The sequence below is a fragment of the Tamandua tetradactyla genome, chromosome 2, assembly GCF_023851605.1.
Source record: "Tamandua tetradactyla isolate mTamTet1 chromosome 2, mTamTet1.pri, whole genome shotgun sequence".
In the NCBI taxonomy this organism is placed as follows: Eukaryota; Metazoa; Chordata; class Mammalia; order Pilosa; family Myrmecophagidae; genus Tamandua; species Tamandua tetradactyla.
This window is the reverse complement of record NC_135328.1, coordinates 143488588-143514113: the sequence shown is the minus strand read 5'-3', so window position 1 is coordinate 143514113 and position 25526 is coordinate 143488588. Positions and strand designations below refer to the sequence as shown.

Below are 25526 nucleotides of genomic sequence, written 5' to 3'. Positions count from 1 at the left end.
GGGGGAGGGACAAGAGTTAAGAGGAGGTTTAGACTTTCTCTTTGGCGAGGGTGTGTTTATTGGTTTTCTGTCTCTTGAGAACAATGAAATTATCTAAAATTGAGAATGTTGATGGACTATGGACTTCAGGTCCTCTACATGATGCCCGATGAATGCAGGTGGCTGAAAGATGCACTGATGGAGTAGATTGGTGAACAATGGTGTATACTTATGAATGATGGTTGTGCTGCTACAAAAAGGAATAAAGTCATGAAGCATGCAACGATGTGAATGAACATGTAGGACATTTGGTAAGACAAAATAAGCCAGAAACAAAAGAACAAGAATGGTATGGTCACTTTTAGAAAATGCTTAGAAGAAAACAGAGGCCTAGATTGTAAACTTTTAGAGCAGACACATTAATCCAGAGTGGTGATTATTATTTCCGGATTTTGAAAGGCTGTTATATATATACAACCTGATATTTAGAGATAAGAATGAAGCCGAACAGGTTGGGGTTAAAATAATTCAGAACATAGAGGTAAGGAAGACACTGTCTATATTTTAGAACCACACAAAATCTTTGAGATCAATGGAAAAAAGAATTATTTGATATTTTAAATCTTCAAAATGGTTTAAAGAAATTTTCTTTAGGGCATAATCTAACTCAGCCTATCTGTATGGTTCATTTGAACAACTGAAACACAGGGAGGACAGAATAAGAAAGAGGTCCTTTAATCCTGTATAGTTTACTGTAATGTCTAGATACATCCTAGAGTATATTAAGCAGGTAATCAAAAAGTATTGGCAAAGTCCCCTGAGGAATAGGAGAAAAAATATGGAACTATTAAACCTTACCATCAGGGGATCACCTGATACTGTGTCAAACTTTAGGGACACCCAAATCAACAGGCCATGCCCTCGATCATGAGGCTTACTCTTGTGAAGCTTATGTAGGTAGCATAGAAACTTAGACTACCTATAGGAATGTCTAAGAGTTACTTCTGGAGGACTTTTTCTTGCTCAGATGTGGCCTCAGTCTCGCTAAGCCCAACTCTGCAAGTGAAATCATTGCCTTCCCCTCTACGTGGAACATGACATCCAGGGGTGAAAATCTCCGTGGCAATGTGGGAGATGACTCCCAGGGATGAATCCAGACCTGCCACCATGGAATCAACAATTCCATCCTGACCAAAAGGGAGACAAGAAATGTAATTAATACATTTCTAAAGTATCAGTGGCAGAGAGAGCTCAAATAGAGTCAAGAGGCTACTCTGGAGATTGCTCTCACGCAAGCTTTAGTTAGACCTTGCTACCTATCATAACCTGCCAACCCCCAAACAGGACTATTCCAGCCATTCCTAAAGAACACTGAGGGCAATATATAAGATTCCACAAGGATTCCATGCACTAGAGTAACTTTCCAGATGTCTACAACCTCCAGATGGGTCTCTGGTACAGATAACTTCTGAAACCTAGCCCAGCCTCTCCAAAACACCCGGTAGTTCCTTCTCCCTACCCCATATTGATGACAGATCCTTCTAATGTGAAAAATTTAGAATTGCCATAGCCCAAACACCCATAAAGAGAGGGATGGAAAGATCAAAGGTGATGGTGGAGTTAGATAAGATTTAACAAATGAATATGAGTGCTGAATTATTAAATTGATATCTCTTTTAGTCTCCAGTATTTTAGAGCAGCTAGAAGTACAAACCTAAAATTGTGAAATTGCAACCCATGTCAAATTCTGAAATATGTTCTACAACTAATTGTGGTGCTGTGCTTTGAAATTTATAGCTTTTTTGTATATATGTTACTTTTCACAAAAAAGAAGGAAAAAAGTCTGTTGTGATGATAAAGCAATGTAAGCCCTCTAGCCTCCTATAATCTGGAGCAGCTAGAAGGAAACATCTGAGAGGATCATATGGCAGCCCATGACAAACTCTGAGATCTGTCTTGTAACTACTTGCTGAAGAGTGCTCTGAAAACCATTGTTTTTTATTTCTTTGCTTTGTACATATGTTATACTATACAATAAAAAATAAAGAAAGAATGAAAAAAAACTACAATGAGATATCTTCTCACACCTACTGAAATGGCCATTATAAAAAAAGAAAACTACAAGTGCTGGAGAAGATGTGGATAAAGAGGTACATTTATTCACTGTTGTGAGGAATGTACAGTGGTGCAACCACTCTGGAAAGCAGGTTGGCAATTCCTCAGGAAGCTAAGAATAGAATTGCTGTATGATTCAGCAATTCCAATACTAGATATATATTTAAAGGAACTGAAAGCAAGAACACAAATGGGCATTTGCACACTGATGTTCACAGTGGCATTATTCACAAATGGATACAGCCCAAATGTCCATCAGCAGATGAGTAAATAAGCAAATTGTGGTATATACCTATGATGGAATATTACACAGCTGTATGACAGAATATGGATGAAACTTGAGGATATCATGCTGAGTGAAATTATCCAGAAATAAAAGTATAAATACTGTATGGTCTCACAAATATGAACTCACATAAATGGATGGACTTTGGGAGTTAAAGTTGAGAACAAAGGTTATCAAGAGATAAAAACAGGATTGAGATTGGGTATTTGATGCTGAAGGAGTACAAAATGTAAAACAGGACTGATTGTAATGATCCAGAAATGGATAGCACAATACTATCTGATGATAGCACAATTGTATAAGTACACGGAACAAAGCTGAGTGTGAGTGTGATTGAGAGAAAAGGGCTGGGAGGATGTATGATACCAGAAGGAAAGATAGACAATAAAGACTGAGATGGTATAACTTAGCGATATCTAGAATGGACAATAATGGTGATCAAATGTACATCCATAAGAATGTTTTTGCATGAGGAAGAACAAATGAATGTCAACATTGCAAGATGTTGAAATGTTTGATATACAGGAAAAAATACAATCAATGCAAGCTAGGGTCTATAGTTAACATTAAGATTGTAATATCCTTCCATTGAATATAACAAAGGCAACATGCCAAAGATAAATATAAACAAGCAGGGGATACAGAGGAGGGATATTCCTTGTGGAAGAAATGGAAACGTCCTCATATGGATTGTGGTGATGAAAGCATAGCTGCATGGTTATACTGGAAACCACTGAGTTTTTACTTAGGTTGGATTGTATGATGTGTAAATAAAACTGTTTGAAAAATGAACAGAGAAATAGAAGTGCTGGAGAAAATGTGGAGAGAGAGAGATGTACCTAGTTACCGTTGGTAGGGATGTTGGGTGGTGACAGTTCCCTGGAGGGAGAGTGTGTTGGCTCTACAGGAGGCTAGGGGTGGGGTTGCCATATGATCCTGCAGTCAAGTAGTTAGCTGCATACCTGGAGGAACTGAGAGCAGGAATAAGAATGATCATTTGCACACTGATGTTTGTGCTAGCGCTGTTTAAGATTTGCAATGGACAGAGGTGGCCTAAGGGTACATCTACTGAGAAATGGAAGGGAGAATAGTGGTCTATACATACAATGGACTATTGAGCCGCTCCAAGAAGGATTGAAGTTGTAAGGCATGCAACTAGACAAATGAACCGTGAGGATAGCATGTTGGATGAAATAAGCCGAACACAAAAAGACAAATATTATAATGCACTAGCTTGGACTAACTATGAGAATTATTTGAGCACTCAGTTTATTAGGACAAGGCATATTGTAAAGGTTCTTTGATTGTAAGTTCTTACAGCACTGACATCTATTCCAGAGTTGTAACTGTTATTTCTAAATTCTGAGATACTGAGTTCTTTATGTATAATCTGGAAATTCCCTGGAACTATGGGTATTTGTGTGACACCTGAGGCTCAGAGTTCTACAGCTGTGACACCTGGAGTTCTACAGCTATGAAAGTCATCACTTCTTACAGCAACTGCTAAAATACAAAGACAAAGTTTTCAGACTTCAATTAGAGGTCTGAATGAAGCTGATCTGGGTAGGACTAAGGTAAATCAGACTAAAGGTAACAGATGATATTAACTATATTTTAAAACTTCAACTTCTGTGTGAGACCAAAGGAAGAGTGTTTTTAGGTGCAAAATTTATATTTTCATAATTTATATTTTCATATACATACATACTATGTAATTAATTTGTGTGATCACCGTATTTGAACACTATAATTAAAGGGAACTTTGAATAGAAAGTGAGATTTTGTTGGTTTGTACAGGTTGGTGGGATACCCTGATACATCCCAGAGTATTCTCGGCAGAAAATTAAAAAGCATTTGCAAAGTCCCATGAAGGACTGTATAAAAAGGTGAAAATATTAAGCTTTCTGACCTGGGGAAGACCTGATATTATCACAAACATTGGGAACTGCCAATTTGATGGGCCAAGACCTTCATCTTGAGGTTTGCCCTTACGAAACTTACTCCTGCAAAGGAGAAGCTAAGCCTGCTTATAATTATGCTTGAGTCACCTCCAGAGCACCCCTCTTGTTCCTCAGATGTGGACCTCTCTCTCTAACTCCGCAGGTAAACTCACTTTCCTACCCACTATGTGCGATATGACTCTTGGGTGTAAATCACCCTGGCAATGGGGGACAATAAAATCGATAGGCCACTAGCAAGGCTGACAAAGAAGAAAAGAAAGAGGATGCAAATAAAATCAGAAATGAGAAGGGGGTCATTACCACAAACGCAGAAGAAATTTTTTTAAAAAATCATAAGAGGATACTATGAACAACTATATGCCAACAAACTAGATAACTTACATGAAATGAACAAATTCCAGGAAACACACAAACAAGCTACACTGACTCAAGAAGAAATAGAGATCTCAACAAACCAATTACAAGTAAAGAGATTCAATTAGTCATCAAAAATCTTCCTACTAAGAAAAACCCAGGGCCAGGTGGCTTCAGAGGGAAATTTTATCAAACATTCCAAAAAGAACAAACACCACTCCTGTCAAATTTTCCCAATGATTGAGAAAAAAGGAACTCTACCTAACTCATTTTATGAAGCTAATATCATTTTACTATCAAAACTGGGTAAAGATGCTATCAGAAAGGAAAACTACAGGCCAATCTCCCAAATAAACATAGATGCAAAAATTCTCAACAAAATACTAGCAAATCAAATCCAATAACACATTAAAAAAATTATACACCACGACATATTGGGGGTTCTACCAGGAATGCAAGGATGGCTTAATGCAAGAAAATCAATTAATATGCAGCATAAAAACAAATCAAAAGGGAAAAATCATATGATCATCTCATTTGATGCTGAGAAAGCATTTGAAAAAATTCAACATTCCTTTCTGAGTGAAAAAAAATACTCCAAAAGATAGGAATCAAAGGTAACTTCCTCAATATGATAAAGGACATATCTGAAAAACCAATAGCCAACATTGTACTCAATGGAGAGACTGAAAGCTTTCCTACTAAGATCAAAATGACAAGGATGCCCTCTGTCACCACTATTATTCAACATTGTGCTAGAAGTTCTAGCTAGAGCAATCAGGCAGGACAAAGAAATAAAAGGCATCCAAATTGGAAAGGAAGAAGTAAAACTTTCATTTTCTGGAGATGACATGATACTATACCTGGGAAATCCTGAGAAATCTACAACAAAGTTATTTGAGCTAATAAACAAATTCAGCAAGTTGGTGGGATAAAAAATTAATGTACAGCAATCAGTAACATTTCTATACACAAGCAATGACATAACTAAGGAGTCAGTTAAGGGAAAAACTCCATTCAAAATAGCAACTAAAAGAATCAAGTACTTAGGAATGAACTTAACTAGGCACATAAAGGATTTGTATACAGAAAACTATATAACATTGCTAAAAGAAATCAAGAAGATCTAAAAAGGTGGAAAGACATTCTCTGCTCATGGATAGGAAGATTAAATATAGTTAAGATGTCAATTCTTCCCAAATTGATCTACAGATGCAACAAAATACCAATCAAAATTCCAACAACCTACTTTGAAGACTTGGAAAAGCTAGTAACCAAATTCATCTGGAAGGGAAAGAGACCCTGAATAGCTTAAAGCTATTTTTAGCTAAATATTTTAGCTAAAAGCTAAAAACATCCTTAAAAAAATGAAGTAGGAAGATTTATATCTCCTGACTTTAAAATTTGTTATAAAGCCACAGTGGTCAAAACAGCATGATACTGGCACAAAGACAAAAGACAAATGGAATCAAATCAAGAGCACAGAAACAGACCACCAAATCTATGGTCTACTGATTTTTGACAAGACCCCCAAATCTCTGAACTGGAACAAAATAGTCTTTTCAATAAATGAGCGTGGGATATCAGTAGCCAAAAGAATAAAAGAGGACCCTTACATTACACCTACACAAAAATTAACTCAAAGTAGATCAAACACTTAAATATAAGTACTAGGACCATAAAGCTTTTAAAAGAAAATGTAGGGAAACATCTCCAAGACCTGGTAATAGGAGGTAACTTCCTAAACTTTATACTCAAAGCACAAGCAACAAAAGAACAAAAGAAAAATTAGATAATGGCAACTATTCAAATTCAAATGCTTCTACACCTCAAAAGACTTTGTCAAAAAGGCATCCAACTCAATGGGAGAAAATATTTGGAAATCACACATTGGACAAAGGTTTGATATCCTGTATACATAAAGAAATCATACAACACAATGACAAAAGAACAAACAACCCAATTATAAAATGGGCTAAATATATGAATAGGCATTTTTCTGGACAGCAAATACAGATGGCTCAAAAGCACATGAAGTAATGCTCATTTTCCTTAGCTATAAGGGAAATGCAGATCAATACTACAATGAGATACCACCTCACACCTATAAGAATGGCTGCTATTAAACAAAAAGGAAACTACAAATGTTGGAGAGGATGTGAAAAAATTGGGACACTAATGCACTACTGGAAAACTATTTGGCGGTTCCTAAGGAAACTAAATATCGAGTTGCCGTATGACCCAGCAAAAGCATTACTCAGTATCTACCCAGAAGAGCTGAAAGCAGTGACACAAACAGACATTGCACACCAATGTTCATAGCAGCATTATTCTCAATCACCAAAAGATGGAAACAGTCCAAAAGCCCACCAACAGATGAGTGGATTAACAAAACATGGTATATACATATGATGGAACACTATGCAGAAGTAAGACGAAATGAAGTCCTAAAGCACATGACAAGATGGATGAGCCTTGAGGATATAATGCTGAATGAAATTAGCCAGACACAAAAGGATAGATACTGTATGGTGCCACTTTTATGACCATGGTAAACTAAAATCAGGACCTTATAATACAGAATATAGGGGACTTAGAGATACACAGAAGCTAGAGATGGGTGAACGGTTAGCTAAAGAGGTTGAACTCAAATGTAAGGGAATAGATAGGAGTGAAGGCAGTTCTCTAGTGAGTCTATAAGTGCTATTATCATATTGAAGGTAAACACGATTGAAAGGGGTTATAAAGACCTATGTGTCCCACTGATTAACACTACAAATATAAATTCTCACAAGGACCACTTCAAAAGTATGATTCATGTACAAAGAGTGTTTAAGTCCAGGATACAGGGGGAAAACTGCCATTGCATGCTAAGGGCTATGCTTAACAGAAAAACATAGGGAAACATCTTCAAGACCTAGTAATAGAAGATAGCTTCCCAAACTTCACCCACCATAGTAAATAATGGAGGGAAGAGCAAAAGTTAAGAGAAGGTTTAGATTTCCTATTTGGTGGGGGTGTGTTTATTGGTTATCTTTCTCTTGTGAACAATAAAATTATCTAAAATTGAGTGTTGATGGACTGTGGACTTTGGGTATTATATATGATGCCTAGTGAAGGCAGGTAGCTGAAGGAGGCACTGACTGAAAAATAGATTGGTGGATGATGGTGTACACATAAGATTGAATATTGTGCTTCTACAAAAAAGGAATGAAGTTGTGAGGAATGCAACAATGAGAATAAACTGTGGGACATTTGGTGAGGTAAAATAAATCAGAAACAAAAACACAATTATTGTATGGTCTCCTTTAGAAAATGCTTATAAGAAAGCAGAGGCCTAGATTGTAAGCTCTTATAGCAAAGTGTAATTATTATTCCTGGATTTTGAGAGGATGTTTTATATATGTATAACCTGGTATTTAGGGATAAGAATGAAGCTGATCAGGTCAGGATTAAGGTAATTCAGAACACAGGGGTAAGGAAGACATTGTCTACATTTTAGAACTGCCTACTCTTTGAGACTAAGGGAAGAAAGGTTTATTTTGTCTGGAACTTCAATTTTCTGTAGCACATAATCTAACTCAATCTATCTGTATAGCTCATTTGAACAACTGAAACATGGGGAGCCCAGAATAAGAATGAAGGCCTTTAATCCTGTATAGCTTAAGGTAATACTTGGATATATCCTAGAATATATTAAGCAGATAATCAAAAAGTATTGGCAAAGTCTTTGACGGATGAGAGAAAAAAATGGAACTATTAAACTTTACCATCAGGGAATCCCCTGATACTGTGTCAAACATTAGGGACACCCAAATCAATCACCAAAGCCCTTGATCTTGAGGCTTACTCTTGTGATGCTTATGTAGGTAGTAGAGAAGCTTAGCCTACCTATAGATATGCCTAAGAGTTACTTCTGGAGGACCTCTTTTGTTGCTCAGATGTGGCCTCACTCTCTCTATGCCCAACTCTGTAAGTGAAATCATTGCCCTCCCCACTACGTGGGGCATGACATCCAGTGATGAAAGTCTCCCTGGTGGCATAGGAGATGACTCGCAGGGATGAGTCTGGCCCTGGTACCATGGGATCAACAATTCCAACCTGACCAAAAGGGAGAAAAGAAGTGTAACTAATAAAGTATCAGTGGCTGGGAGAGTTCAAACAGAGTCCAGAGGCTACTCTGGAGGTCACTCTTAGACAAGCTTCAGTTAGACATCGCTACCTATACCTATCATAACTTGTCAAACCCCAACAAAAACCATTCTAGCCAATCCTAAAGAACACCTAGGGCATTATATAAGATTCTACAAATGGTCCATGCACTAGGGTAATGTTCCTAAAACCTACAACCTCCAGATGGGTCCCAGGAGCAGATAAGTCCTGAAACCTAGAGAGCTCAGCCTCTCCAGGGCATCAACTAGTTCCACCTCCCTACCCCAAATTATTGACAGCCCCTTCCAACATGAAAAAGTTAGAATGGCCATGGCCCACTCTAAAGAAAGGGACAGAAAGATCAAAGGTGATGAGAGAAGGTAGGGTTTAAAGAATGAATATGATTGCTGAATCATTAAATGGATATTTATTTTAGTCTCCAGTATCTTAGAGTGGGTAGAAGTAAAAACCTAAAATTTTATCATTGTAACCCATGTCAAACTCTGAAATCTGTTCTACAACTAACTATAATGCTATGCTTTGAAAGGTATTGCTTTCTTGTCTGCATGTTATTTTTCACAAAAAAGCAAAAAAAAGTTGACTGTGAGGCTAAAAAAATTTTATTCCTTCTAACCTCCCATATTCTGGAACAGCAAAAAGTAAAAATCTGAGATGATAATATGGTTGGGTATGGTGGTATGGTTAGGTGGTTAGATGATGGTATGAAAAACTCTGAGAGCTATCCTGTAATTACTCATTGAAGAGTGCTTTGAAAATTATTGCTTTTTTCTTTCTTTATTTTGTATACATGTTATATCACACAATAGAAAAAAAATTTTTTTAACTGAAGAAGGAATAAAGTAGGTCAGTGGTAGAATTTTCACCCGTCATGCGGGAGACCCAGGTTCAATTCCTGACCTGTGCACTTCCCAAAAGATAAAATAAAATTCAACAAATCATGCTGCAATAAAGGGATAGTCACATGGAAAAGAATGAAATGTGACCCCCATCATACAGCATACAATATATATATATATATATAAATTCCTCCATATATATGTATTAATATAGAAATTAATGGAAATAAGGGACAAAAAAGGTATAAAACTTAAAAAGGCTAAATGGCATTAGAAAGTCCTGTATTATCAATCCTTAAATTAAATGGATTAAACTCTCCAGTCAAAAGGCATAGATCGGCCAAACGGATAAGAAAACATGAACCAACCATGTACTATCATGAATTTAAAGACTCACCTTAAATTCAAAGATACAAGTAGGCTGAAAGTGAAAGGATGGGAAAAAAATATGCCAAGCAAGCGGTAACCAAAAGAGAGTTGGGATAGCTATATTGTATCAGATAAAACAGACTTTAAGTCTGTGCTAGTTTGAGACTGTTATGTATACCAGAAAAGCCATGTTCTTTTAATTCTAATCCAATCTTGTGGGGACAGCCCTGTTCTTCTAATCCTGATCTCATATTGTAGGGTGGAACCACTTGATTAAGTTGTTTCCATAAAGATATGACACTCAATTTTGTGTGTGATCTTTTGATGAGGTTGTTTCCAGGAGATGTGACACAGCAAATTATGGGTGTGAACTTTTGATTAGATGTAGATGTGACCCTACCCATTCAAGGTGGGTCTTAATTAGTTTACTGGAGTCCTTTAAAAGGGGAAACATTTTGGTGAAAGCTCAAGACACAGATGTTTGGAGATGAAGAGGAAAACGCCAGAAGGACCCACAAGATCTGCAAGAGCCCTTTGAAACCAGAAGCTGGGAGAGAAGCCCAGCAGATGTTACCATGTGTCTTCCCATGAGATATTAAGCAAGCCAGAACACAAAGTTTTGTGTCAACAGCCATGCCTTCTCAGCTGACAGAAAAATTCAAGATGCCATTTAGACTTTCTTTGGAGTCAACATGTCTTTCTCTGGATGCCTTAGTCTGGATATTTTTAAGACCTTAAAACTTAAACTTGTAATAAATCCCCTTTATAAAAGTCATTCCATTTGTGATATATTGCAATCATGTAGCATCAGCAAACTAAAACAAAGTAAAAAATAGTTATAAGGGACAAAGACAGTCATTATATACTAATAATTGAATAAGAAGATGTATCAATTATAAATATGTACCTAATAGCAGAGCTCCAAAACATATGATGCAAATACTGATAGATTTGAAGGGAGAAATTGACATTTCTGTATTAACAGTAGGAGGCTTTGAGGGGTGTGGCCAAGATGGCGGCTTAGCAATGTGCACGTTTTAGTTCGTCCTCCAGAACAACTACTAAATAACCTGAAACAGTACAGAACAGCTCCAGGAGCCATGTCAGTGACTGGACACACAGTGTATCCCAGTCTGGACCAGCTGGACCAGCTGTGAGTCTCCCCAGAACCGTGAGATCCCCAAGCCCCAGCGGCCGGCGCCTCTCCCCCACAGGCTGCTTCCCAGAGGGGAAAGGAAAGGAAATTTAGCAGCAGCAGGGACTGAGCACAATTAAACACCTACTGTGGAATTAATTAACAAATCCTGACTACTAAAAATAGGCCCCCAGCTCAGGTGAAGCTGGCCAACGCGGAGGTTGCTCATTGGGCTAACAGAAAAAGAGGAAAGGGGAGGAAACGGAGGTTTTTGTGGCTGTTTCTACAGAGGCTTGGCTACCTCTGGATTCAGTGGTGGGACTTCTCGGGCTGCAACTGCCCCAGGCATAGGCAGAAACGGACTGCTTTCAGGGCTGTCTCCCACCTATGCCTTCCCCAGGGGGAAGTTGAGTGAAGCCCAACTCAGGTGGAATCCCTCCCTCAAGGAATTCAGACCCCAGGGCTTGGCAATTTGAAGCCATTAAAACCAGCCTACAACCTCTCCTCTGTCTCCACCATGCCCCCAGCAGGGAGAGTCTGCCAAAGTTAAAGGTGCCGCTACATCTTATGCTGGTGGGACCCGCAGGCAGACAAGTGCCACATACTGGGCAGGATAAGAAAAACAGAGCCCAGAGACTTCACAGGAAAGTCTTTTAACCTGCTGGGTCTCACCATCAGGGAAAACTGACACAGGTGACTCCTTCCCCCTGATAGGAGGCCAGTTTAGTCCAGGAAAACCCGGTTGGAGTCTATAATACCCACGTAGACCCCCCTAAGGGTGGGGAGGGAAAAGTCAACATACAAGCAGGGCAAGAAACAAGAACTGAAAAATTATCCTCTGTTAAACAGAACCTAAGCTAGAGGTCCAGAAAAAGCTGAACTGAAGGTCAAAGAACAGATAGACAACAAATTCATCTAGCAAGAAAACCCTAGGTAAGAGAAGTGAAAGCAATCTCCAGAATAAACTAATTAAGGTAATTATATGTCTAGAAGCCAGCAAAAAATAACAAATCACACCAGGATAATTGAAGATATGGCCCAGTCAAAGGAACAAATAGTAGGAGGCTTTAACACACAACTTTCAATAATGGATAGAATATCTATTCAAAAGATCAATAAGGAAATACAAGACCTGAATGACATTCTAAACCAAGTCTCAATAAATTAAAATAATGAAATCATACAATGTATATTCTCTGACCATAAAGAATTGAAACTAGAAATCAATAACAGAAGGACAAATGGAAAATAAGCAAATGTGTGGAAATTAACCAACACACCCTAAAACAGACAATGGGTTAAAGAGGAGATTAGGGAATATCTTGATGTGAATGAATATTTAAATATAAAATCTATCAAAACTTACGGAATACAGCAAAGGAAGTGTTGAGAGGGTAATTTATCATTCTAAACACTTCATTTAAAAGAGAAGAAAGACTTCAAAACAGAGATTTAACCACAAAACTATGAGAAATAGAGAAAAAACAGTAAACTGAACCCAAAGTGAGCAGAAGGAAGAAAATATCTAAGATTAGAGTGGGGGGATGGGAAATGAAATAAAAAACAAGCAAACTAAAACAATAGAGAGAATCAACAAAAACAAAAGCTGTTTCTTTGAATAGATCGATAAACTGACAAGAAAAAAGGGTTAAATAACTAAAGTCAGATATGAAAAAGAGGCCATTACTACTGAACCTGCTGAAATAAAAAGGAATATGAGAATAAAATGAACAATGGCATGCTAATAAATTACCTAACCTAGATGAAATGGACAAATTCTTAGAAACACACAAATTACCTACTACATTGACTCAAGAAGAAATAGAAAACCTAACAAACCAATTAATAAAGAGATTCAATCGGTCATCAAAAACCTCCCAACAAATAAAAGCCCAAAACCAAATGGTTTCACAAGGAATTCTACCAAACATTCCAAGACTTAAATAAAATTCTACACAAACTCTTCAAAAAACTGAAGAGGAGGGAACATTCCATAGTTCATTCTCCAAGACCAGCTTCACCTTCACACTAAAGCTGCATAAAGATATCACAGGAAGAGAAAACCACAGACAATATCTTTTACAAATATAGATGAAAAGATATTCAACAAAATGCTGGCCAAGTGAATCCAACAGAATACTGTAAGAATTACACATCACAATCAAGTAGGATTTACCCTTAGAATGCAAGGTTGGCTCAACGAAAGAAAATCAATTAATGTAACACACTACATTAGCACTATGAAGGAAACAAAACACATGATCATCTCAATTGATACAGAAAAGGTATTTGACAAAATCCAGCCCTCCACCTTGATGAAAATAGTTAGAACACTAGTAATACAAGAAAACTTCACCAACACCATAATAGGCATATATGAAAAGTCCACAGTTAACATCTAATTTGATGGTGAAAGACTGAAAGTTTTCCCTCTGAGATCAGGAACAAGACAACAGTGTTCATTGTCACTGTTATTAAACATTGTACTATAAGTTCTTGCCAGAATAATTTGCAAGAAAAAGAAACAAAAAACATCCACATTGGAAAGGAAGAGTAAAACTTTCCCTATTTTCAGATAATATGATCCTATATACTGAAAATCCTAAGAAATCTACAACAAAGCACCTAAAGCAAATAAACTAATTCAGCAAATTGCGGGGGAGGGTGCAAGCTTATATCCAAAAGTCAGCAGTGATTTTAGACACAAGCGGTGAACAATCAGAAGAAGAAATAAAGAAAAAAATCCATTCACAATACTAACTAAAAGAATCAAATATCTAGGAATATATCTAACCAAAGATGTTAAGAGCTTGAACACAGAAAACTACAACAAACTGATAAAAGAAATCCTAAAAAAATGGAAGGATATTCCATGTTCATAAATTGGAAGCCTAAATACCATTAAGATGTCAGTCTTACCCAAAACAATCCACAGATTCAATGCAACCTCAGCAAATTTCCAACAACCTTCTTTGCAAAAATGGAAAAGCCAATCACCAAATGTGTGTGGAAGGGTAAGGGGCCACGAATAGCTAAAGCCAGGAATATTTTCTGCTGTGTATGTCACAAGAATAAAAATTTTTTAAAAAGCAACATAGCTCTGCACAACACAAACAGGGAACCCTAATGTAAACCATGGACTATAGTTAACAATAAAAATATAACAAAATTCTTTTATTAATTGTAACAAATATGCCACGCTAATGCAAGGGTTAATAACAGAGGGGTGTATGGAAAGTATCTTCTGCATGATTTTTCTGCAAACCTACAACTTCTTTAAAATAAAAACAAATAAGTCTGATAAAACAGAGGCTGCATTCCTTAGAAGTCAGGTCCAATGGTGAGAAAGGCGAGTGCAAGATGAGAACGACAGTAGTAAAACATCCCACAAAGTGTTGGTGAGGACCCCCAGACAAGAACAGAGGGCTAGCATAAGTGACAGCGCGCAATGAGTTAGAGAGGGTGAGGACAGAGGTGCTGGGGTAATTAACACACTAGCAAACAAACAATAAAATAAAGTGAAGAGGAAATCATCTCCACAGTGATTATAACATACTATGATGGAACAAGTTAATAGTAGTGGAAAAATAAACATTAAATCTCTCTAAAATGAATTCCCTTGTTAGTAACTCTGAAGTCAAAGGAATGAAATAATTATTATTTTGATTATCTTAAGAACTGAAATTTATCTTCTAGGCAGTCTGTATAAGGGAAATATTGAGTGCATCACTTAATGAGATTCCCTAAAGTGATGCAGTTGTTCTTTTGAATCTTTGCACTTATATGTCAATCACATTCCCAAAATCATTATTTTTAAATGTAATCTAGATACCCACCCTGGGGGGATGATTTAAGAACTTCCCTACTTTTTTGCTCCCTACTTCCTAGTATATGAAATTGAAACTATCCAACCAATCAGATTTAGATGATGTTCATCTGGGTAAAATTCAAAATCCATATACTCTTTCTCCAAGAAAATAGAGAACAAGGTGTTACAGAGAGAAACTGAGATTGAAATAATTGAGTTATTTCTCCCTTTGTTACTTTATTTCTAAGCAACTGAAAATATAAAATCTCTTTTTATTTCAGCTAGAGGAAGATGAAAATGTGTGAGAAATAATAGGAGTACTTTCTCTACTGCATTCTCTTTTTCTCAAGTAAAGCATTTCTTTCATTAAAAAGAAATCAAATCTGCTCTATAACTCAAAACCGAGGGGAAAATTAACACAGCAACAAGAAAAAGTTTGACATGGTAGATGATAGATTTTCAAAATAAACTTGTCTTGCATATTATGTTTCAGTCAAGCTGCTGGGCAAGCAGGTCAGAGTATAACCTGCATATGTACTTCATAAATTGAATAGGATAGGATGGGATGGGATAGGACAGGACAGGACATAGTTCAGAAATGGGCAGCCTATATCTCAAAGTATGCTTTTCTCTGAACACCTATCCAAGAAACACGCTATTATTTTAGAACGTATAGCTTTGTAAAAGTATCAACAGCAGCATTTTATGGAAGAACAGAGAAATTTAGGCAGGTTTAGGCCATAGACTACTATTGTTACATTTTATAATAACAGTGTCTGCACATAATTTTGAGGGCCAGTTGATGCCCTTTGAAAATGTGCCCATTAAAGACTATAATTTTTGTGCTAAATTATTGCCATTCATAAATGGGGCTTTCTAATGGAATCGTTGATGAGCTTAACCACTATAGACATGTGGACAAAGTCTGCAATTTTAATGGAAATAGTCAATACCATGACTGGTACACAACCACTTAGTAGGGAAATTGCAAATTTAATTTCGATCAGATGAACAAAAAATGAAGAAGATGCCTGAAGTGGTAGCATTAAAAACACCAATGATTAAAAACATGTGGAACCTTTGCTTACCCTTCAAAGGCATTTGTTGCCATGGTTTTTAAAGACCTCTGAAAGCTTCAGCTGTGTCCACAAGCGCTGCCAAGAAATAGTAGTTCTATACTGATTTTATTTGTCAGATGCATTTGTCTTAATTATCTCCAAGATAAAGATAACTTGGCCAAAAAAAAAAAAAATTCAAAGAATAACCACTGCCATTTCACAGGTAGAAATAGCATGATTCTCCTCTTCTGGGCCCTTCTTTAAAAGCATGTACGAATGCATGTGCACACACCTAACTTTCCGACTGTTTATTAAAGAGTGGCAGGCACTTAAAACTGGTGATGGGGATGGCATTTGTACATGGAAGGTTTCCAGGTCTTGGCCTTAACAGTTGTACAACTGTCTTTCTTTCCCTCTGATTACAGCCAGAAGCCAAACATCTGGCAAATTTATCAATACCTGAGGGTAAAGCCTTTCTTTTACAAATGCTTGCATTTTAAAAAATTTCATGATAGCTCATATGTGTGCACATTAAAACTCTCTTGCCCTCTGAACTCAACTGTTTTATTTCTTTGTTGTACAACATGCATGCTGCCACAAGATGGAGAGTAAAGAATAGAAGTAGAAATATTGGATGGCACAGGCAAGCTCTGGGTCAGAAAAGGAGCTTATGAGTAATTTGGAAAAAAAACACTTTGTTTTTGTTTGACCATCATAAAAACACTTGCATTTGTTCCTGCAGTTTACTATTTGTACAGCTTGATGCCAGCCTAGTCTCTTCTAAATTGTAAGCTCCCAGAGAGCAGCATCTGATCCTGTTGAGCTCACTGGTGATTCTCCTGTTTAGAAGGACCTTGAATGAACATTTTTGATGGTGAGTGTTTCTTATAAGGTTTGGGTAAAATCCAGGGAGCTCTTATATTATTATGAGAATAAAGAGGAAGTCTTTGGAATTACTTCCCTATTATTAATAATGTAAAACCTTCAGGAAGTACTTAAACTGTTTTTCCACCAATTTTCTTGAAAATTAATTGAGGAAATTGACTCAAACTCCACCACTGGACCGTCTGCAGAATGTTGATTCTTTTTCTCTGATGACTGGATAATTCCATCTGGATATTCACCTGTCTCCTCAAACTCAGCCTGTTGAGATTGAATTTACCATAACAACCACTAACTAGTCTTCTTCTTGCTTTTTCTAGTTCTATTGATGATATCATCATTCTCCTTCTCTTCGATCCTCTTTACCTCCTTTCTCTCCCAGATACCCCATATTAAATCTTTGCAAAGCAATATATATTCTTTCTTTATAAGCTCTTTCATTCAACTCTCATTTTGCTAACACCAAAAAAGTCTAGATTTTCAGTATGTCTAGGCGATTTGAATATCAGGCCAATTAGTCTTCATGCTTTCATTCTCTCCCCTCTCTGGTTCATCCTGTGTGCCTCTGGAAGATTAATCTTCATTAAAGATAATTTTCATCATCTCTCTCTCATGATTGAAAAATTTAATGATTTTGCAGGACTACACTCCACAGACTAATCTTAACCTTCATTCCCTTCCTTTATTTACTCATTGAGTGACTCTTACATGCATAGCCTTCCTTTGAGCCTCCCTTTGAGGTGCTCATAGTTAGTAAAGGAGAGGACACATGGACACAGATATCTTGAACAAACAGCAATTGGAAAAAACGGTGTGTAGGCCCATGGAAGAGAAAATGGTTGCACTTGCATCAGAGACGATTTGAGGACCAATTTTGAATAAGACAAGAAGGATTTGTGCAGCTGAATAAGGAGAGAAATTCCCAGCAAATAAATGGGATGGGCACGTTTGAGGAACAGTATGTAGTTCAGTTTCTCTGGAATGTCTAGTCTAGAAGTAGAAATAGGGGCTTGCAAATTACTAGAAAGATAGATTAGAACAAGACTGTAGAAATCTGTAATGGTAGTCTAAGGATTATTCCACGGGACGTAGAAGAGTTTAAAGGATTCTGTATAAAGTACTTGCCTGATTAATTTGCCTTAAGAACATAATAGAGTGGCAGTGTACAGAATGACTTGGATGAAGGAAAAGCCACAGGCAAAAAGAAAAATTTGATTATTGCAACGATCCTGGTGAAAGGTAATGGGGCTAATTCTGAGTAATGGAAATTGGGTGGATATACAGTTAAGAGACAGACCAAATAGAAGTGCATGACTGTTCTAGTGGGAAATGTCAGGGACAAGGACTGAAAAGTGAGCTGATGAAGAAAACTAACTCCAAGGATTTGAAGTGTGGATGCGAAGGATGGTGATGGCCCTGATATTACCAGCACTTAAGGGTGGCTGGTGTCCAATGGAGGCACACAGACATCCCTAAGAAGCATCCCTTCTTCACCCATTTGTTAAGCAGGTGAGGGCAGGAGCTAGGCTGAGTAGTTCCTTGCATAGCTGTGATTCTGTAGGTCTAAAATATGTACAAGACTGCTTAACAAATGAGTGAAGAAAAGGCCAAGGAGGAGAAAGGAGAAGAGACTGCAGACCCTGGGGAATGCCTATTTTTACAGAGCTGATGGGAGAAAATAAGGTCCAAGGCTGACTTATTCCATTTCTCCTGAGCATTTCTTGTTTCATATTATTCACATTTCTGGAATTCTTTTCCAAACTCTTTATTGCCTAGAAAAAAAAAACACATTTCTTTCCAAGCCTATATTAAATATACCATTTTCATTAATGCTTCTTTTGACAGCCAAACCCAGTGAACTTCCTTCCTTCTCTGAGTTCCTCTATTAGTCATTATGTACTGGTCTTTTGGCCTCTCAGCTTATTCTATTATTTATCAGAAAAGTACACAACACTATTAAAAGCACTGGAGACAAAGCAATAAACAAGGGAGACAAGAAATCAGCCCTCATCTAGGCTGATTACAGCCAAGTTTGGGCATTTTTAAGAGGAGGTGGGAGTTGGTGAAGATAGACAATGATCAATCAAGTGTATCTATAGAAATCTTCACTAGGGTTTAAGGACCTTAAAGGAAAACAAGACAGGGCAATGGAGTGTAGCAAGCCTAGGGCCAATAGTGTGTAGGATTACCCTTGGTGTGGTTTTTGGGGAAGGCATCTCTGAGAAAGTGACATTGGGCAGAGATGTGAATGACAAGATGCCAGCCAAGTGAAGATCCAGATGTTCTGAGCAAAGAAGTGCTGAAGTTCTGAAGAAGGACTATTCATGGTGAGTTGAAGGAAGTGGAAGGCCAAGTTGATTATAGGAAATGGGAGGAAAGATAAGTAGAAATAAGAGTATGTAAGATACATCAAGCCGCAGAAAGGAAGGTAGAAGTTACTTCAAGTGCAGTGAGGCTTTTTCAGAAGAAGACCACATGATCTTATTAACTTCTCTAACAAACTCCTACCACTATTGCATGGAGACCAGGCTGTCAAGGGCCAAGTGTGGAAATATGTAGGCAAATATTGAATATTTTTGTGTGGCTATATTGTTAGGATCTCAACCTTGCACCGTATCTCTGAAAGGACCCCAGAGAATAAATAGATGAGTAGATGAAGAGAGCACTGTCCACATCAGCTCATCCCTTCTCACCATTCTGTTGATCTTTTCCAGACATGAGTGCACAGCTAAAACATCTGGGCAGACCAGAGTGTGTACTTTCCACTTGATGTGAAAATGAATCCACCTTGGGTGGGAAAGGGTGAGTTCCTAGACCCACAAGAACCAATCATTTTTTACTATAGGTCTACAATGTAGAAGGAGACAGCTAAATAGGGACTGAGGTTCTTGAGAAATTAAACTCTGCTTATTCTCAGCTGTTGTCAAAGGAGCTATCCAGGGTGCTGGACTGACTCACCAAGATGCTTTCTAAGACCTGGTTATTAAACTGTCCATTACTCTTGTTGAACCTAAGGCGCCTTCTGTGTTGACCTTAACCAAACTCTACCCCTGATACTATGTCCTCCTGATCTTAGCTGACCTGTAAGTCGACACCTGCCCTGGACCTTGTCTGTTCAGTCTAACGTGGAGCAACTTTTAGATAAACCATATAAATAGAGTATGGAGTGGCAGTGTCGTGCTGCATAGATAAGCTTAGGCCTCCTCTGTGCCTCATAATCACTTGAAATAATAATATAAGGAGGGAAAGTAAGCTCAGTAGAGTCCTTTATCCTTAGAATAATACTCAAAGGTAATACCTGATTCCTGTGCCTCCATAACCAACTCTGCTTGCATAACTCATCCCAGAATCTCTGCCAAAACACATCTTAAGGAACGCTGATTCTTTACTTGCAATGATTAACAAATTCATATAATATCCATCTTCACTTCTCTCCCTTAAATAGTGTTATTGACTTTGCCTTAAAAAAAAAACCATGTTCAGCTGGAGGTCATTACTATAATTTCTTCAGTAATCGTTTCTACAATACATAGTGGGTGAAAATGTGTATGCTATTCAGTCATACACTACCTCAGCAATTAAAACTTAGAGCACTAGAATAACCTGATGGATACTCATTTCTCACTCTCTTCTGTAGTGACAAGAAAACCAAGGAGACTGCAGCATTTTCAGAACTTTCCACCTACATATCAGATTCTTCACTGTCCTTAAATGTGTTTAAGGGGACAATGTGATTTATAAAGAGTCTTAGAAGTCCAGTAAAACTTTTTAGTGTCAAGTTATCAAAACTAGGATGAGAAAATGAGACTAAAAAACCATTAGAATGTCTCTTTTGTATGCTTAAGAAAATCAAATGTATGGAAATGCCATTAAATTAGACAAGATATGAATTATTTTGTTTTACACAATCGAAGATGAAATACTTGGCCCAGAATTATGAATTGTTTTATATAATGGTAAATTCCTTTGTAAATTTTCATTCACACAATGCTCCACACTCTACCTGACCTCCTGGCCTTCACAAATGCTTGTTCGTATAACTGAACATCCCCCCCCTCCTCCTTCATCTTTTCACTTAACTCCAATTACAATATTAAGTCAGGAAGCGTTCTCTGAGAGCTTAACCTGCTCCCCTCTAAAACTGAGTGACATCTGCTGTGAGACCCACCCCACCCCCACCAGTTCTGGGTGATGTCTGCATTCCCATGAGACACCAAAAATAGGAGAAGTTTGTACCCCTGTGAGACCCCAACCCAGCCCCAGACCAGGACAGAGTGACATCTGCACTCCCATGAGACCCTGACCCATCCCCATCAGAGCAGGGTGAGGTCTCTATCCCCATGAGATCCCAATCCACACACACTGGGCCTGGATGACATCTGTGCTCCTGTGAGACCCTGACCCACTCCCATCAGAACAGGGTGAGGTCTCTATGCCCATGAGACACCAATCCATGGACACAGGGCTTGGGAGACATCTGTGCTCCCATTAGACCCCAGTGTATACCTTCTGGGACTGAGTAAGGTCTGGACTTCTGTAGGAACCCAACCACCTGCACGATGGCGCTTGTTACACTGTTATTTCTCCGTCTCTCGCACTGTATCATAAACTTAATGAGTGTGGGGACACACCTTTCCCATCACCACCTCCAGAACCTTGGATATTGCTTGCCCAGTAGAGGTATTCAATTAGTAAATGAATGGATTAGTGAATTTATTGATTTTTAAGGTCCCTTCTCTAAAAACTGGTAATTCTGCCTTGTTTCTGGGCTTCTTTCAGAACACTGAACTCAATATTCATCTCATTTAAGAAACCTCATACAGTGACTTCACATTCTGATATAAAAAATTTCTGAAACCATGTAGAAATCTCGTATTTTATGATCATGGTGATGAATACACAACTATGTGATGATATTGTGAGCCACTGATTGTACACCATGTATAGAAAGTTTGCATGTCATGAATGTTTGTATGTTTGTTCTTGGTGTACAATAAAAATATTTTTTTAAAAAAGAAATCTCATTTTTTATATCACACAATTTGATTGTACAATATAAAATGAAATCACACTCTTGAGTCTCTATACACAAGATGGAGATAAGAGATATATTTGTTAACTATCAAAGGTTAGGCAGAAATTTTAAAAAATATTTGAACTTGAGATAATGACCAATGAAATGCCTATTTTATAAGCTCACATTTTCTTCATTGATTTTTTTTACAAGTGTATTTTTCTTTTTTCTACTTTTTTCTGTCCCTGATGTTGAATGCTTAGACACTAAAATTTATGTGAGTTTATGTAGTACCCTCCTAAATACTGAGCAAATATGACAAAAATAATTTCTGAGAATATATTTTGTTGTTCCTCAGCAAAGGGTTAGTGCCACTTTTAATCACAATAATACTATATTTACGACCGATAATATTGTCTTTTTTAAAATCTACCCATTGTTTTCCTTATCTTTATCATGTAAATACCACCTTATCTGCACTGACATTCTCTAATCGTATCATGAGTCCAAGTACCTGGTCACGTCAAGTAAATTCCCAAAATAAATTCTAAATTCTGTGAAATTATGGATTGTATCTTAAACATCTTTTTATTCCTCTTAGAACACATAGCACAAGTACAGATTAAGGGCTCAATAAGCATGAATAATCAAAAGTTCAGATTCACAGACCATCTATTCCCTTTCCATACTTTAAATTGGAGAGCAGCAAATTATGCCACAGACCAAATTTGGTCAGTCACCTGCTTTTGTAAATAAAGTTTTATTGGTTCACAGCTACACCCATTCATTTACATATTATTAATGGCTGCTTCCAGAGTACAATATTCGAGTTGAAAATTCAATGACTCTATTGCCTATAAAGCCCTAAAATATTTAACATAGGCCCTTTACAGAAAAGGTTTGGTAACCACCTTTCTAAATGACTTTAATTGATGAGGGAACTCAGTTTCTGATAAATGACTTGTCCACATTTGTGGCTGAACTTGTCCCTTGATCTACCTCTGTCGGATGCAATTTTACTACCAGATTGAATGCTTGCTTGTAATCATGACATTTTAGTTTATATAAAACTGATTAAATAGTAAAGCCACAAATGAGGGCTGTCGTCTAAAGACCTCTAAGGGTGTATGCTAATCAGAAATGAAAATATAAACATCATTTTTCTGAACTAAACTAGTATGTTAGTAACTTAAATACTTTTACTGCTTCATATATAGTTTAACAAAAATTTATTCTGAGAATATCATCAATTTTTTGTAATACCAACAAATAAGTCCAAGTCTTGCAGCGGAGTTCTAAAAGAGGTTGAAAGTCGTAAGTGTCAAAGAAAACGCTTTCAAAATGGACTGAGTTGACCTCCCATTCTACTCTAATAAGATATGAACAAGGAAAAAATCCCACTGTCAATGGAAGGAAAAATAAACAATATGTACCAATATCCAGCTTTCTTTCCACATCAAAGTAATGAGAAGCTACAGTAGAAACCTCACAAAAGTCACTTCTCCAATCAGTGTCCACTAATTTAGAACACTCTGATTTCCAACAATTTACTTCAGTCTAAATTTCCACAGAGGGGACAAAAATTCCATCAGATAGATCTTAGTGTTTATATGCTAAATTTCACTTAACCTGAGATGGCAAAGGAATAAATAAGAATAAAGTAAAATGACACTATTAAGACAAAAAAATGAATTCAATCAGTTTAAACTGCCTAGTTCTTGTCAGACAGAATTTTTAGCATAGACATCTTAAGTTGCTAAGAGATAATGTTTCCCTACGGTAGTATATTTAATGCAATGATACAGACACTCCTGGGGCAGAAATAAAATGTAACTGGCAGCATATCAGGGAAGCCGCATTTGGTAAACTAGGCAGTAAAAAAGGATGAAGACAGGTGGAGAAGGAAATGTTATAGACGGATACTTAATAACTGTCTGGTACACATGATATATCCCCTATGTGGCAAGTCACCAGCCAGTGACTCATTTTAGCAAGAAGTCAGGCCACCCATTGAGACAACAGAGAGATGGAAGAGTGGAAAGAGAAGAACAAGTCAAATGAGAATCAGTCTGGAGCAAAGATCAGAACAGAATCTTTAACTGGGAAGGCCAAGGCACTTAGAGAATTATGCGAGGGCAACTAGCGTCACACTACATTATAAAAGTGCAGTTGCCAACAAAACACAAATGCCCACCTGCCACCCTCCAATCGGTGCATGGACAACCTCTCTCTTTTTTACTCAGAGACCCAGCTACTGAACTCCTCTTCTTGTAGGAGGAGGGCTCAAGACTTTGTAGATTCTTGCCAAACGGAGGAAGCAGAATTCCTCATTCACAGCTCCTCTGGTATGTCAGCTCCGTCCCCTGAGATGCTGTCTCAGGAGACTCGTGGACCTACTAAGCATTAGCGCTTTGAACAAATGGCTGACAATGAGTCTTCCTTCCTCGGGCCCTTCCGCCGTTAAGGCTCGCAATGGAACAAGCCATTTTGAACACACTATTACCTTGAATACTTCTCTTGAAGAAGGCTTTGCAGCCCTCACAGGACCAGACCCCGTAGTGGTAGCCTGAGGCATAGTCGTTGCACACTGCACAGTAGCGCGTCTCCTTGGCAGACTCCAGGGTCACGCCCCCCTTGTCACTGGCACCAGTCAACCTCTCTCTGCCACTCTGTCGCCGGTTATCTGAATTTGGCCTGGAAAAAAAAAAAGGCAACAGTGAATGCATTAACATTAGAAAAGCCCAAACATGCACTCTGCTCTAAAGAAGAAAGAAGAGACTTGGGAGATGGGGTAGATCCACTTTATTCTGACATTTTGAAATAATGAATCAAAATGTGAGTTAATCTTTCATTACCTTTTACTGTCTGTTGCAGAAAAAGGTGTTTGCCTATTATATTAACCTTACAGGGAAATTGTTCAGAGCAAACTTGCTTAAAAAGCATACTCCCTCCACTGGAATATATTAGTCAGAATTTATTCAATGACAAGATGAAATTAGCTGGTTTCTAAAAGGCATTCATTTCTCAGGGATTCATAATTAATTCATAACCATTAAAGACCAATGCTCATTCTAATCCTGGGCCACACTAAAGTCTTTAAAAGGCAGAGGCAAAACATAAAACAGCTGGAGTGCTTGGACTTCACACAAACCCATGGAGGGCATAGAACAAATGTAGGAAAATGACAATTCAAGTTTTAAGTCACTGCTACCAAGTAACCCTGGATATCATTTTTGGTAACTTGTCCTCTATAATTTGAGGATACTGTCCTTCAATACTCAACCCTCCTCTCTAAGAATATGTAGAATGAGGAAAGCACAGGGACACAGCTGGGTGCACCAACTTTCAAAGATTTCACAGAGGAAGCATATGCCAGAAAGAAAACAGAATGAACAGTACAACCAAGAGAACAGGGAAGTAAAAAACTTTACGGAAGTATAAAACCTTATAGGGAGTGATTAACAGTATCAAATAGGGTGGAGAGGTCCAATAAAACAAGGACTAATAAAGTGAAGTTGAATTTGGCAAAGAGGTGACACTTAGCAAGAATTTACAG

General features: G+C 37.6%; 1 protein-coding gene across 5 annotated transcripts in view; it reads right to left on the bottom strand.

Annotated features, from left to right (window-relative positions):
- The window catches only part of ESR1 (estrogen receptor 1), a 438840-nt gene that overhangs the window by 282876 nt on the left and 130438 nt on the right, over positions 1–25526 (bottom strand). For all 5 annotated transcript variants that reach the window (XM_077149286.1, XM_077149288.1, XM_077149284.1 and 2 more), the window contains exon 3: positions 24474–24664. In XM_077149286.1, coding sequence (XP_077005401.1) covers positions 24474–24664 — 191 coding nt within the window. The remainder of the gene's footprint in view (positions 1–24473; positions 24665–25526) is intronic.